Source organism: Platalea leucorodia, assembly GCF_965183815.1.
Source record: "Platalea leucorodia genome assembly, chromosome: Z".
Lineage (NCBI taxonomy): Eukaryota > Metazoa > Chordata > Aves > Pelecaniformes > Threskiornithidae > Platalea > Platalea leucorodia.
In genome coordinates, this window is record NC_138858.1 from 90,865,118 (window position 1) to 90,881,190 (window position 16,073).

The 16,073-nt window shown below is 45.9% G+C and overlaps 1 protein-coding gene across 1 annotated transcript in view; it reads left to right on the forward strand.

Moving 5' to 3' along the window:
• Positions 1-12,991: 12,991 nt before the first annotated feature.
• LOC309602651 (lysyl oxidase homolog 2) overlaps positions 12,992-16,073 on the forward strand; it is a gene marked incomplete at its 5' end in the record, with an annotated part of 41,814 nt that continues 38,732 nt past the window's right edge. Inside the window, 2 exons of the mRNA XM_082336410.1 lie at positions 12,992-13,352; positions 15,834-16,009. Coding sequence (XP_082192536.1) covers positions 12,992-13,352; positions 15,834-16,009 — 537 coding nt within the window. The remainder of the gene's footprint in view (positions 13,353-15,833; positions 16,010-16,073) is intronic.

Genomic DNA, 16,073 nt, shown 5'->3' on the forward strand with positions numbered 1-16,073 from the left:
CTCTGCACATCAGTGCCGGAGCAGCTGGGACTAAGAACGAATGCTGCTTTTCCTGCGGTTGGGGTTGAGAAAACGGAGTTGTGCTCTGAGCAGGAAGCAAACGTTACTTGGTGTAGGTAAATTGTGTTTAGGAAGTGATGAAAAGCCTGGGATGAGGGAGGAGTCTGATGACAGACATGTTCTTGTAGGGTTTGGTGTTACATTGCTGGAAATGTATCCAGCGATGTGGATTAAGCACTTGAGCTTTGCAAAATAATTAATGGAATTAATTGGAGAATTGATGCGAAACCAGGCAGGAGTAACCTGGAAGAGTATGCCATAGGCAGCAGTCCTGTGCTAGGGAAGGGCTTGCTAGCAAGTCCTTTACAAGTATGAATATACTGAAATAAGCGGGGATATTCCTTCCAAAGTTAGCCTTTGGGCATACCTGCTCTTCTTTCTGTGCCTATCAACTTTCTGCTGCCTTGTTTGAAAAACCCATTGAACGTAGATTTAAATACCCAAGGTCAAAGCTGGCGAGAAAATAAATTTCCATTCTTTGGGAAATGCTGACACTTCAGAATGCGTTGCTGTCCAAAATTGGGTCAGAAGACAAAATTTCAAGGTCCTCTCTGTAATAGAGATTTGAAAGCCACTGTTTTCTTGTTATTTTCACAGTTACAGAAAATGGAAGTGAATAGAATTGGTTTGATGCATTAAAAGCCTAAATGAAGAAAAAAAAGAAAAGGACGGTTTTACAAACACAACCCCCCCTCTAGTTGAGAAGATTGCAGAAGTTTACAGTTGCCTCAGAATAATGTCTAATTGATTTAGCTACTTGTTGATAGAACTGTTTCAACTAGCTCAGACCAGTGTCACTATTTCACTGCCAGCCGTTCACACCACAGATGCTCTGAATTTTCTGACACAGCAGAGGCTGGGATTTTTGATTGGCGTGTTGGTTTTTTATGAAGAATTGATTTTAGTATCTGGTTAGTCCTCAGGACAGCAATATGGAGTAACTCTTGCTGCAGATCTAGGTGGTTATTAAGTACGTGCCCCGGTTTGAGCTGCTGTAGTTATGAGCTTTAAGAATATTGAGCTGCTGGAAAAGCAGTCGCTGGATGCTGAAGGGTTAAGATGGGCGATACCTGAATAGCTGGGGAGATGGCATGCTGCAAACCCTACAAACTATAGAAAGGGGTGTAAGTTTGAAGATGCTGTACTATAAGACCATGCACCCCTCTGTATTTGTAGAGTGCTTAGCACTGTGAGGCTCTGAATCAAATCGGGACGCTTAAAAACTGCTGTGATCACGCTGTATTATTTAACATGGATATTGATATGATTCTCGCTATTTGTTCTCTAGGTACGTCCCGAGAAAGCATTCATGTTGCTAACCCACCTCCTTCCTTGCAACTCTGGCTAGATTTTTTTCCCCCCCTCCCCATTCTTTTCTGTTTGCAGTCCTTCTGCTCAGATTACAAGACAAGCCCATGATATCACCCGCTATGAGCTGAGGCTGAAGGGGCTGGGTCTTGGGAGGGGTTTGCTTGCCTAACTCTCGTGAAATTTGCCAGGAAGCAGCAGCTTCTTGCAGCATATTGCCCTGGCTGCAGGATATCTTCCAGCGCAGAGGGGACCACTCAGCCGGCGCGCTCAGCCCAGAAGAAAGAACTTCACGAAGCCCGACAAGACAGAGGTCACCCCCAGCACAGCCTACCACTAACTCCAAGGTAAACGCGGTCCCGCCGAGACTGCACGCCAGAACGGTGGCATTACTGCTGGAGATGAAGGGGCTGATGAATTAGTTTAAACATTTCTAACCCTCTCTTGCTTCGGGGCTGCAAGTTTGATTTCACTTCTTCCCTTTTCTCTTTGAATGTATTTTCTTTCTCTCCCGTGAGTTTGTTATAAAGTATGATGTTTAGACCTAACAGCCTGGGAAGGAGGTAGACGTTTCTTCTAATTCCTGTCCCCTGAGACCTGATTTGGCAGGAGTGGGATAACACAGATATGCGGTGTCACTTTGCAAAGACGTTGTGACCAAGTTAAAGATTTTCTCCCCTTGCTTGCTCGCAGGCATGCACAGATGAAATAAAAAAAGACATGTTGCAAGCTGTCTACAAGTTCAGGCAATGCATATTCTGTAATATTATTAAAATATGCTTGATTTAGACCAGAAAGCTACAGTACATGCCATCAACATTGTGTAAATGTTACCAGCTAAACTTCAGAAGCAGTTTAAATTGTCTGCTTTGAATAACTGCTCTTTCAGAGGAAGAGGCTTCAGTGCAGATGTTTGCCATTGGCAGAAGGTGCAGAACGGTTATGTCCTTAGTTAAGAAACTTTTCTACCGTCTGGGAAACTGTTCTGGGCTTCACAGCCCCTTGCAAAACAGCCCTCAGCCTACCATCAGCTTTCTTTAGGGTGTTTTATCATGCAGCGATCACAGGGGGTTTCAGGATGACTCCAGGATATGCAGTGGTATCCACCTGAAAAGTTGCAGCACAGAAACATGGGATGTTTCTGTCTGGAATGAACATAGCCTAGGTTGAGTTCTGGTTCTTCAGCATGCACACAAACAACTCTGCCGCCTTTTAAATTATTTTTTTGTTGTTTAATTTAAACAGATGTTACTGTGGGGGGGTAAAAACTGATCTAAAGACCAAGATAATTTAGAAGACTATAGAGAAAGATCCTAGTTTAGCTATCTGGGAGCATCTCTATAATCAGCTTATAAAGATGACATTGCAGGGCTTTCAAATTTGTACTGGCTAGGGGCTGGAAATAATTGCTTCAGGGTTCCTACTTCCCAGTTTCATTTCATCCGTATTGAACCACCCACAGTGGTGGAATTTCCTTGGTTGGAAGCTAGAGAGCAGTTAGAAAACATAAAATGAAATATTAGCGTGAGCTACTGTACTAGCAAAGCATATAGGGAGAAACCACATCTTCAATGTAGCGTGCTGGATGCTTGTTGCTGCAGGAATGAATTTCGTGTGATCTTAGTTCTAAGTGCAGGATGATGTTGGAAAGGCCCCCCCAAAATGAGTTACTAATATGAAGTTTAATACTGCAATCAGGTGGTGGTGAGGCTCAAGATAACCCTAAGATTGTCTGCTCTCCAGTCAAATCCAGCATGGTGCTTTGTGAGTGCTGGGGCAGGAGTGCGGAGATGAGGTCTGCAGACAAAACTTCAGGAAAGTTTTAGCAGCTTGGAAAAGCAACCAAGATTGAAGAGACTCTTGATGATGGAGTAGAGGACGATGCCGTTGTCTTCAGCAGGGTGATCTAATAGAGAAGCCATGCATTTTGCAGAAAGTACTGGTTTTTGCAAGTTAAACAAAGACCCCAAAACGCATGCCTAGTAATGTTCTCTGGATTTCTTTCAATAGTTTGACTCCCAAGTTCACTATCTTTACCTTACTGTCCCGCTAACTTCCCTTCTGGTTTTCTGTTTCTTGATTTTATGTTTATTTTAACCTTTTATTCTTTCGCCTCCTGAACTGTTTCATAACATTCTTGGTGCTGTTTAAAAACACAGTGATGTCTTTTCGTAGAGATCGCAGCTCCAGTGGATGGAATGATTTAGCAGATCAACCCGTCAGTTGGTTTGCAAAGCACTTTCTGTGAAATCCTCTGGGAGCGCGCGTGTGTGCAGATACACGTTTGCTATGAATGTCTGCAAGCATACACATTGAGGAGGAAAGGTCCCGCCTCCTAACCTGGAGTAATGGTGATGGAAGTTTGTTATTTCAAGGGATATTTCACAGGAAAACCAACGTGCTGTTCTGAAGTCAACCTGTCCCGTGTCTGCCCTGCTGATGGGTTACGCTGCGTTAATTAAGACAGTATTACACTGAGGTATGAGGGGGACCTCCTTCTTGGAGGATATCTAGTATTTGCTAATGCTCTTCAAACTTAGGTCGTGCACGTATGTGTTCTGGTTCTGTGAGTGTGTGCGTGTGTCAGCTGTGGGTTTTAATGTGGCACCTTTTTGCAGGGTCTTTATTCATGAACTAATTTTGTACGTCATGAGCTACATGCGTAGGTTTCATGAAAAGAGGAGTTGAATCATGTAGCTCTAGTTGTCACTGCTGCTTTTGCTAAGTACAAACAGATCGCTTGGTCATCGTAAATGCATCCACTAGCTGCAAATTAAAGGATTTATACTACTAGGTTCAAAAAAATCACTTTTTCTGTTTAATTGTCTTGGAAGTATATTTGGGAATAAGTTGTGTTTCCTATTAAGAGTACAGCACAAGGTCTGTGGAACAGCCAGCTGATGCTGGCCAGGAGCCCGAGAGTTGTCATGATTCACATCTCTATTCGTCTTCATTCTCCGACACCAGGCAAAGGGAAGAGATAAGGAAAATAAAGAACTTCCCAAAATGAAGCATATTTGAATTGCAACCGTGATGTGGCGAGAAGATGCTGCCTGTGTCCATCTGATCCCCAGGCAAGTTTTTGTGCCTTCTAAGATGAATGAATGCATCAAGGGGCTAAAACTGAAAGCAAATGTGAATTGCTTCAGTTGAAGAAGCAGGTGTGAGAAGGGACCGCAGCCTGGATTTGGAAGCTATAAGAAGCGTTCAGCTGAGCCCTTTCACGAAACGTGCTGACCATGGATCTGGGTGTTCGGCCCTGCAAAAATGGCTGTGTCTGTGCAACTTTGGAGAGCAGCGTACTTCTAAACACTGGGATCTCATAGAACTAATCAAATAATGATGTAAAGGGCTTTGGTTAGGCAACTCCCACAAACTGATTTTTCTGTTGTTAGACCTGTAGCTGTCTGTTAAAAGAAAACACAAGCAAAATGCCTTTTCTTTCCTACTCTCCTAACTAGCGTGTTTGTCCATCAGAGCTTCTCTTCTCTTGTCTAGCTTCAATAGCAAGTGGTGGTAAGCAAGATACATTCCTGGGCTGTATACATCTCTTTTTGCTGTCTGTTGTAGTTTATCCTCATCAGTTGGCAAACACTCCAAACTGTTTTCTGTTCCAGGGAGCACATAGTAAGCTTTTGGGAGGAAATAAAAAGAGTGGGCATGTATGGAGGTACGTTCAAATGTGAAGCAGAGGCCCGAAGGTTCTTTAGTAATTATTAAATAATGTTGTTTCTCCCTTGAGTGACATCCTGTGGCTGGTGAAGTCGTGGCAAGTCTATACCTTTGGATTGTGTAAGCTTTACCTCTGCTGCGAGAGGGCATACTGGGACTTCGCGCTCTCTCTTTCCCTGCAGCATCCCAACAGGCTAGAAGCAGCAAATTGCACTTGGTAGCTCCCCTGATGTAAACAACTGTTGAATTTGCTACTGGTTGCCCTTGGCCAGTTTGCAATAATGTGAAATTTGCTTTCTTAAGGTAGTTCTCAGCTCCCTGGTAGCAGCTTTCAGTTCCTGAGCAGCAACAGCTCTCTAAAGTAACTTATGAAAGCCTTTTGCTAATCAGAGGGCTCCAGGGCTCCTGAGTGAAAGGGATGAGCAAATGGCAACAGCTCAGTGGTACTGGCTCTTAGGCACCGTTCTTTTCTCCTCAACTGTGAAGAGAAATCCAGACGAAATGTGTTCCTCAGAGGGATCATTAGCAGACTATATTTGCCATCCTCCTGGCTTGCAGAGTCTCTGGATTTGTAACATGTCAAAATGTTATCCTGAAATGATTTCTGCGGTCCTGCTTGTTCTGGGCTCCGCCTTGAATCCTATAGAGCATTTTACTGGGGGGAAGAAAAGAAGAAAAAACAAACCCTTTAGTTTTTGGTTTAGATGTCCCTAGCAGCATTTTGGCTTCCTTCAGTTGTTAACTTCCACCTTCAACATGCTCTTTGGCTTGCCTTAGCTTTTGCTGCACCTCCTAAAAGTGGCTGTGTACCAACACTAGAAGGGGCTTGCCTGACCCCTCAGGTGTTGCACGATGGCATCTCATCCCTGAGGAGTCCATCCCAGTCACGGGACACTATACACAAGTTTTGTTATCAAGCCCATGATGTTCTGCTTGGCTCCGAGGCAGGTTCAGTTACGCTGAAGTCAATCTGAAGGATGTCTGGGGATTTCAGTGCTGTTCAATATCTTCATCAATGACACAGACGGATCGAGTGCACCCTCAGCAAGTTTGGAGATGACACCGAGCTGAGCGGTGCAGTGACACACCTGAGGGATGGGATGCCATCCAGAGGGACCTGGGCAGGCTGGAGAAATGGGCCTGTGTGACCCTCATGAGGTTCAACAAGGCCAAGTGCAAGGTCCTGCACCTGGGTCGGGGCAATCCCTGGTATCAGTACAGGCTGGGGGACGAAGGGATTGAGAGCAGCCCTGAGGAGAAGGACTTGGGGGTGCTGATAGATGAAAAGCTGGACATGAGCTGGCAATGTGCTCTCGCTGCCCAGAAAGCCAGCCGTACCCTGGGCTGCATCCCCGGCAGCGGGGCGAGGGAGGGGATTCTGCCCCTCTGCTCCCTCTGGTGAGACCCCACCTGGAGCCCTGCGTCCAGCTCTGGGGTCCTCAGCACGGGAAGGACATGGAGCTGTTGGAGAGGGTCCAGGGGAGGCCACAGAAATGATCAGAGGCTGGAACAGCTCTGCTATGGGGAAAGGCTGAGAGCTGGGGGTGTTCAGCCTGGAGAGGAGAAGGCTGCAGGGAGACCTGATTGCGGCCTTTCAGTCCTTAAAGGGGGCTTGTGAGAAAGATGGGGACGGACTTTTTAGCAGGGCCTGTTGCGATAGGACAAGGGGGAATGGTTTTAAACTAAAAGAGGGTAGATTCAGACTGGATATAAGGAAGAAATTTTTTACGATGAGGGTGGTGGAACAGTGGCACGGGTTGCCCAGAGAGGTGGTGGATGCCCCATCCTTGGAAACGTTCAAGGCCAGGCTGGATGGGGCTCTGAGCACCCTGATCTGGTTGTAGATGTCCCTGCCCATTGCAGGGGGGATGGACTAGGTGACCTTTAAAGGTCCCTTCCATCCCAAAGCATTCTATGATTTCTAGGAAGAGCATTAAGAGTGATGGTGATTTTTCTGGTCACCCCAATCTATTTTGATGTTTTCCTGCCATGCAGTGGGGTGTGGGGTTTCATGGGGAGCACGTGGTCTTCTCCAGAGCTCCTCATCCACTGAGGTAAGTACTGGTCTTGCCTTGTTCCTCTAGCTAATGGGTCTCTGCTGTAGATTTGGATTTATTGCCATTGCTTGGTATATCTGGTCCTGCCAGTGACCTTTATGGCTTAGTGTTTTAAGAGCGTGAGCAAGAGGGCTCTCATTCGTGGCTTACCCTGGTGTTGTAATCAATGGGGATTTAATCTACGAAAGCATTAGCCCTAGTGCCCGTGGCAGGGCTGAATCTCTTGGAAGAATGGGAGAATGTATCTGAGCTCTTACCCAAGCGAGCGGTAGCATTTCTATTCGCTTTAGTAGTACTGGAGAGGGGCCCAGTGTGAATCGCCCTTGCGTTGGCTGGAGAACTGCTTTGGCGGTAGTGGGAAATCCTGTTCTCGTCCCACGGCCGTGCATGCTGCGGGATGTGTGAGCGTGCCTGAGGAATGCACTCTGGGCGATGGGGCATGGAATTGGAAATGCAGGGCATGGAATTGGAAATTCGGGCGGTACCATTTCAAGTGGCTGAATACCAACTGTTTGGTGCTCCTGGCTGAGACCCAGATGTGCCAGCAGTGGTCAGAGTGCTAATGGTCTCTGCCTCCCGATGGATGCCAAGCCGAACGGAGCGTTGCTGGATCTCCAGTCACAAAGGACTCAAACCAAGCACTCCAGGCTTCCCTTTTGTCATCTGGATAAGGATGGGAGCAGGAAAGCTGGTGTTTCTGGTTTTGTCTGAGCTGATCTGTTGTTTGGGTGACTTGGTGAAATTAAAAAAGGCATCCTTGCTGGTAGGAGAAAGCTTTTGAGTTGGGGAGATGAATAGCCTATTTGTTTCACCTGGTGTATTCTCTGAAGAAGTAAAAGCCCAATATTATTTTGAAATGAAAGTGTTGCACGTTTCCTTCTAAGCCTGCATCCATCTGCTCCCTTTGAGACTTAAGACTGGAGTCCGGAAAAGGGCTGAGTCAGCAGCTAGGAGAAGAGCATGCCTTAAAGCCTTAAATTACATGTTAATGCAGTGATAGAGAATCATCGTATGGCCTGAAGTACAGGATGGAGAGCCAGGAGACCTGGAGTATTTTCCTGGCTTCTCCGCTGACTTTATTCAATAGGTTTTTAATGACCTGTCTTGGATTCTTTTGAATGGGGAGACCAAAATATATACTTTTAGGATTACATCATTAATAAATCTGGAGGCTATTAAAGAGAGGGTGTGAGGGGAGGAATGAGCCCTACAATAAAGGGAATAGCCGGCACAAACCAAATGTCTTGCAAATCTAAGCCTAGATTTGTTCTAAGGGAGTTCAGCATGTGCAGCATTCTTTGAGACTTGAGGAAAAAATGTGTTTAAGTCTTGGTCACAGCAGCAGAGGAGTGGGTTTACTTAAATGTTTTCCTTACTAAATTTTGTTTCTGTGGCTAATAATGATGCCGCCATGTGCATGTGTGGTTGCTTCCTATCTGATACTGTCCGTGTTTGTTCCTTTAAATGCTCTTAAGTGAGTCTGTTGCTGAGTCGGTGGTGTTCTTATTGAAGAGCAGCGATAGTTTTCTTTGATACTGGTGCAGTACAACTGACATCTTGTAGCTAAGGAGAGGGATTTCAGGAGGAGCCAGGAGAGAATAAATCCAGGACTCGCGTGGCTGTTGTGCCGTGGAGTGAAAAAAGTGGTGTAAAATTTCCTGTGCTGCTTTATCGATCCTTTAGACCAGTCCTGTGTTACTGCTTGTCTTGCCTCCCGAAGAAAACTGACCCAGGTGGGATGGATGGATGCCTCTGCCAGAAGGTGCCCAAGCCTCTCCGGTGCCATAAGTCCCTGTTGTCCCTCCAGTCTTGATGGGAGACAGAAAGCTGAGAGCCCTTTTCAGTCCTGCGGAGCTGGGTGGCTTCCCCGGACGCTGCTGGGCACACCGGGCTCCTGAAGTTTCCCCATTTTACCTGGGCTGTTGTTTCTTGTGGAAATCCTAAAATATGCCCGTGTTCAAATTCCACTGGATTCTGCTTTTCCTGACATCGTGACTTAGGCTGAATAGTTTCTCTTAAGCACCGCAATAAACAAGACCTCTGGGTATGGAAGGTTTTATTTCTGGGGCGATGCAAACACTGTGTAAGCTTTGTCTCTTAATGTTTGAATGTGTAACTATTTTGAAGCGGATGGTAATATGACCTGAAGGAAAAGCGGACTGTGGTTGCTAGTACACACTGCAGTGTTGTCTCCTGAAGTCTGTAGGATTGCTGCTGTTCGATCTTAGGGAGAGTCCCTCCGGGATTCGCTTCTGCGGGTGGAATAGGACTAGAAGGGAGATTTCTGAATGTTTTTCCAGTACCTTCCTCTGGGCCCTCGAGGAGCCCCTCCTCATCCTCACAGGATCCTGACAACGATGAGATATGATGCTTTATGACCTGAGCACAAAACGTGTGTGCCCTGAGTCATTTTCCTTGGTGAAAGTGGGGGATTGTGTACATACGGGCTTGTTAAAATTCCTTTTTGCTAGTCAGACTTGCCTCTGCAGAGCAGAGGGCTCTCAGGCAACCTTATCCTCCCTCACCAAGTTCTCCTCAGTTCTATGGTAAATGGTAGGGTTTTTTTCTTAGTCTCACCAGACTCCAAAAGTCTTAAGCTTTTGGGGACCAAAAGCAAACCAGCCTGTGGTTGCCTTTTGGAGTGTTGGGGCTCCTGGGGTGTCTGACTCAGCAAGGCTTTGCCAAGAGCGAAAATTACACCTACTATATTTACTATAATCTAAATTGCTATCTCCCTGACTAATCTTGGTATCAATTAAAGTAACCGGGAAGTCTGTTGTGGCCCACCCCCCGCCCTACAGCTGCTCATGGACCCTGAGGTCTCCCCGTGCTGTGACTTTTTGAAAGGCTCTGGCATCTTGCGGTGGTCTGTCTGCTTTATTAATGAACGCTTCAGGGAGTACCGCTCTCAGCTGGTAACTATTACATCCTGCCTCTGAATGGTTTCCCCAAATTGTTGTGTCTTTTGGCTGAAGTCCTTCAGTAAAATGACTCGAGAGCGTTGGTTTGAATAGAGAGCAGTCCTGGAAACTGGAGTTTTGCACAGCTTTTAGCTATTCCTTGGCCTCTGAGCACGAAAGACCCCTATTAACCTGAGCGCAGAGCTGACCGCTGGTCACTGTTTGCCTTGGCACAAGAGGAACGAGTGAAACATGCTGACCTGCAGGTTACGCGCTGTTTGTTGATCCTTTTCTCCTGTAAAATGTTCTTATTTAGTTTACTATTGAGCTTTCTGGAGTATCATAACACAAAACTGTAACCTAGAGGGGAATTTGGCATAGTCTGTTAATTACGCTGACGTGCCTTCTTGTCTCTTGAGAGTTAGAGGTCCTTCAGGACTTGACTGTAAGGCTACTCACCACACATTATCTGCCTTTGCCTCCTCAAATATCCTTCGCAGCAAGACCATCCGGATGCTTCAGAAGGTCCCAGCAATATATAAACAGCGCTGCGTTCTTGTGCATGTGGGACAGCCATGGGAAAGGCAAAATGACTTCTTTGGAAACCCGACTGTGTAGCTTTCAGCTAAGTCAGGGCCCTGCTATCCCTCATCTTAGTTTTTGGAGAGAGATTGCTTCAGTCCGACTTAGTTTTTAATTAATATTTGCTGAGGCTTTTAAAATCCAGTTTATGCAGTAGTGCGAAACAACGGCCACGTAAAATGAAGTAGGTTAAAACAGATCTTCAAAGAAGATTAAAACAGATTTTTCTGAAGACCTTGCGGTTCTGCTGGGCTCGGCATTAGACCCCTCTCCTTCAGTATTTTTACTTATAACTAACAAGTTATTCTCTGTTATGATCTAAGGGGGTTACTTGAATTTTTTTTTATGCCGTTCGCGACAATTGCTCTGCCCATGCGTTTATCCTCTGGGCTAAAAACCATCTTGTATCCGTGAGAAACATTGTAAGTGGTTTCTTTTGAAATCAGTGCTGGTAGGTATTGAAGTCAGGCATGTCTGACTAGTACTAATGTGCCTTGACTCGGGAGCCTTTTATTTGTACAGAACACATGTATCCTGCCCTGTCGCCGGCATTTGCTTTGGGAAATCCCCTTTGTTCGCTGGTGGAGGGGAGCAGCCTTGTGCAAGCAGTTGTGCTTCCTTCCCCTCTTCCCCTCTGGTGTGGGGCAGGACCTCATTCCTCTCTCTCAGCCTCACCTCCTGACCTGCAAAAAACCTGAAAAATATCTTGTTACCATAGCAGTATTTCTCTGAACACCCGCTGAAAATTTACAGATCTCCATCTCCTGAAAGCAACGTGAAAGTACGTGGCTCCTTGAAACTAAATGTTTCTTTTCCAAGAATTTTTTGCCGCGCGTTCCCCCCCGCCCTGATTTAGTTAGACCTGTTGTAAAGTTTCCCCTTGCTTTTCCCGTTTCTTCCCCTGATGTCCAATGCTAGACTTTTAACCCACGTGCTTCCATTTTGTTTGTCTATTCCTTAGGCAAATGCCTTTCATCCCCAGGTCTCAAAGCACTTCAGTAGGAAGCTCACGACCATCAGCCCTGGTTAATACAAGGGGAAATTGAGGCACAGCCCTGGAAGTGACCTGCCCGAGGTTTGAATTGCGGAGGTTTGAATTGATGTCTCTTGAATTTCAGGCTAGTTGCCTGGGATTTCTGATACATCTCCTCAGCAAGCAGCTTGAAAAGCTAGTTAATGTATTTCGCTGCGTCTTTGTGTGCATATGTGATCTGGTCATTTTTTTTCTAGGGAGACCTAGCAAAAATACTGGAGGATTTTAGCTTCTAGACATCTGGTTTTAGAGCCAAGTCTTTCTCCTTCTCCCTCCCCTTTGTGGTTGCCAGGAAATAATAGAGCTTTAAAGGGCTGGGGAGCTTTTTCCCACTGTGCTCTGGCATTGCTTCATTTGGAAACTATTCAATCCTCAACCCCCACGTGTGCTGCTTGACCACTCCATGTGCTGGGTGCCTGAATGAAGGCTGGGCGAGTACGTGAGCGGGAAGCGGGCAGAAAAGGACCGGCATTTAAACTCTCCACAGCATCTGGATGAAATTCCTCTAATGAGTCAAAAAGTTGCTGGTTCATACCTTCAGCGACTCGCTTATGTATAAGGATGTAGCAGTTGTGTGACAAATTGGTCCCTATCCAGACTTAGCAACCAAAACTGGGAGACCATGAGCCACTACTCCATCGGACAGACAACGTTAGCCAAGACTACTTCTGCAAACTGTCTGTGTGCAGTAACATGTTGATTCTCTACAGATGAAACTGGACGTGCAGTGACAGAAAAAAGTCTTTTTATCATCGTATTGGGAAAACAGACTTCAATTTAAATACTTCACTTCTGACTGTATTGTAATACATTTCATTACCCTTCTAGTTTTCCACTGTTTAAGTGACCGTTTTGGCTTCTTTATTGAAGGAGGTATGGGAGAAAAATGGTTCCATTTTGTCCTGGTAGGATTTGAACCAAGGCTGGCTGTAGTTTGCTGCCCCCTGAACTTGCTACCCCCTGAACTTGCTACCCCCTGAACTTGCTACCCCCTGAACTACTGAATTTACAGAGAAACAGGAAAATCAGTTGCTAGCACTTGTGACCTCTACAATTTTGCCCTGGAAAAAATCTTTTCCAGCTAAAACTATTTAGCAAGTTGGCCTAAACTTAGAAATGGTTTTCATGTTTCTTTTTTTTTTCAGTTTGTTCTTCCACCCCACAAGAAATAACGTACTTGACTTCGGATTTCACAGGCGGCGTTGTACATAGTCTCTTCCATAGCTTTGTCCCCTGCTGAAGCAAGAGATAGAAAGTCCGTGTCGTTACCAAGCCTTACTCAAGCTTTCCTTTCTTTCAGGACAGCCGCACAGTACCTACCTGCACTGATTGGCAGCTGCTAGCAGAGGACTTGGCTCTGAGAACTGTGAGCACTGAAAATGGAAAGATTCCTGGGGTTTACCCATAACCACTGTTTCATCACGCTGTTCTTCATCTCCCTGAGCCCACTGGGCTTTGCTCAGTACGAACACTGGCCCTACCTCCCCGGTTACCCAGAGCCACCCCCACAAGTATACCAGCCCCCCCAGAGACCGGCAAATGTTCCCAAGATCCAGCTGCGGCTTGCAGGGCAGAAGAGAAAACACAACGAAGGCAGAGTGGAGGTGTTTTACAGCGGCGAGTGGGGCACGGTGTGTGACGACGACTTCTCCATCCATGCTGCCAACGTGGTCTGCAGGGAGCTGGGCTACGTGGAGGCAGTGTCTTGGCTACCGAGCTCGAAGTATGGAAAAGGAGAAGGTAAGGTAACTCCAGAGCAGTGGTGTTGTGCTAGCTGTCTCTCCAACCCCCAATAATTCTTGACCTGTCAGCCAAATTTAAGATGTAGTGATATTTCCTACAAATGTAACTGAAATAGCTTCCCGGTGAAGCCATGCCTATTTAAATCAGGGTCCCATTAGATTAAACAGTTTAAATAATAGATGTTTGCTTGTTTTGACGGAAACAAATTAAGGAATGATGAGACAAAGAGCTGAAGTACCAGATCACGGTGTGGGAACTCTGGCAGGGGATGCTTGGGAGCAGCTGGTGGTGGATAAGGGTAGGAGGCTCTTCAGCAGCCAAGGGAAGCTGCACTCACAAGTGTAACGTATAGATGGTGTGTTTCCTTATTCACGCTTCCATTGCCTTGCACTGAGTCAAACGGGGCCTCTAAACACTCCTTCCCCCTATTCCTTTTTTCTTCTGAACTGTTTAGGCTCTAAACAGGCTGCCTATGTGATGCTACACAAATCTTTCTTTGGCCCTGTTAGCCTCTCTAGAAACACCTGCGTCATAGTCTGCAACGCAGGCTAGCCTATAAAACCCCAAGAGTGTGCACACTTCGTGTCCTATATAGGACTATATTTATAATAATCCTCTTGGACACTCTCAGGCTGTTCCTGGTGGGGAAAAGCTATTCACCCTCACCCCAATCCGTACACCCTTTCTTGCTCTGTGAAATTGTACGTGATGGATGTGTGGATAATTGCGGCTTGCACCTTATTCCCAAATATGTGCTGAACAAAGACTTGGAAAGGTGAATGTTTGTGTGTTACAGCAATGAATTCTTAAAATTGCAATGCTTGAGAGAGAATAGCTCTGTAATAGTATATAACTAAACACATTTAATTGTCATCTTTTGATATGCTGTTAGTTAAATGTTGACCTGCGGAGAATTTTTTCTGCAAACATTGAAGCCTGGCACGCTGTTGATGTAACCCACGGACAGATTATTTCCACTGCAGCAGGGATAAATGTGCTGTATGTCTGTTACTTAGCACCCCTCGTTAGTGCTCACACCTATAAACTTGCCCGTAAAAGAGCAAGCAGGCCTTAATAGTGACTTGACTGAAATGCAAAACCTTGAATGTTGTCCCAGGCTGTGGATTTTGGCTCTTGGGGTAGAGTAGGAGATTTCCAAGTGAGAGACAAGCCATGACGTTTGAAAACAAACCAGGAACTGATTGCCACGTGATTTAACGGGAGCGAGTGTTCTTTGCACGCCGGATAGCGCTGGGTAAATCCTGATGCGGAAAGCCCGTGCGGGGTGGGTCGTGCCTTCCTCAAACCCTAGAGCCAGGCTTTGCAGGAGGTCTTTCTGCTCTCCTGTTTGGGGAGCACGGAGAGGGCTGGGAGACCCATCGTCTGGTGGTTAACCAACTGAACCTGTTGGGGCTGCTGGAACAAAGCTGGGACCGCCAAGGGAAATAGCTGCAGAATCTCCTAGTGGCTCTGAAGGTCAGGCAGTCCTTTCTGTCCAAAGGACGTGTTATTCTTCAGACAAGCAAAGCACCTGGGATGCTAAAATATGGGAATTGCTTGTTGGCTCTTGCTCCCTGCAGTTTAGGGGGCAAATCCCAGTGAGCAGCATGTGCCCAGCATGTTTCCAAAGAGAAAATGGGCACTTCGTAAAGGTGAATCTTAGAGATGCTGTTGGGTCTTTTGCTGTCAGCTGCTCCTGAGAAAGCATGACCTGAAGTTTGGAGGTGACACCTATTGATTTTTGTCTGTTCGTTTTAGAATTGAGTTCTGAGGACCCTGATTTGTTAAAATATAATATATACATGTGCACATGCATGCTCATGTGCATATGCATGCAGTTTTTCCTGGAGGGAAAGTGGTAATTACAGTCTGGAAACTGGATCTGGCAATTGGTTTTCAAAGAGCACCCAAGTAACGAGAGGTTCCAATCAATAGTGGTTTGTTAAAGCTTTTGTAAAAATCTGCTTTTAAAAAAGTTAGGGCATTTAATCAAAATTTGGAGGTGTCCCCTACAAAAGATTTAATGAGGATTTGATAAACGAGAAATGATGTAAAGAGAAGCCTTAAATCCAGAAGGAATGATTTGGTGAGCGTGATGAGAGAGCAGGGTCTCATCAGCCAAACTGAGGGGACCCGGTGACACTGCGCGCTCTGAAGTGGCTGTCATCAGAGGAGGTCGTTTACCGCTGTGAGCAGGACTGCAGCAGAGATCTGCTTCAGGCTGATGGTATTTTTTTTTTTTTTAAACCATGCAGATAAGTGAAAGGGAAAGCTGTGGGGCAGAGCTGTTTGCAGTTACTAAATACTTGAGGTGGATCATTGATGTTCCCTAGCTGTTGATTCAAGCTTACTTTGGCAGTAATCTCTTCCCCTGACATAGTAAGAGCACAGCAGCCTTACTTGCTTTCCTATCAGCTATCAGTACAATCCAGATTTATCCTCTTTGTGAGTCTCAGTTCTGTTTTCTTTCCCCTTCAGGGAAAATTTGGATGGACAATGTCCACTGTAATGGCAAGGAGACCACCCTGGCAGCCTGCACTTCAAATGGCTGGGGAGTAACGGACTGCAAACACACCGAAGACGTGGGAGTGGTCTGCAGTGAAAAGAGAATCCCCGGCTTCAAGTTTGACAACTCATTGCTTAACCAAATAGAGGTAAACATACTTAAAACTACAAGCTGCTGATCAAGAGCCTTCTGCGGACAGGGATGTCTGCTAC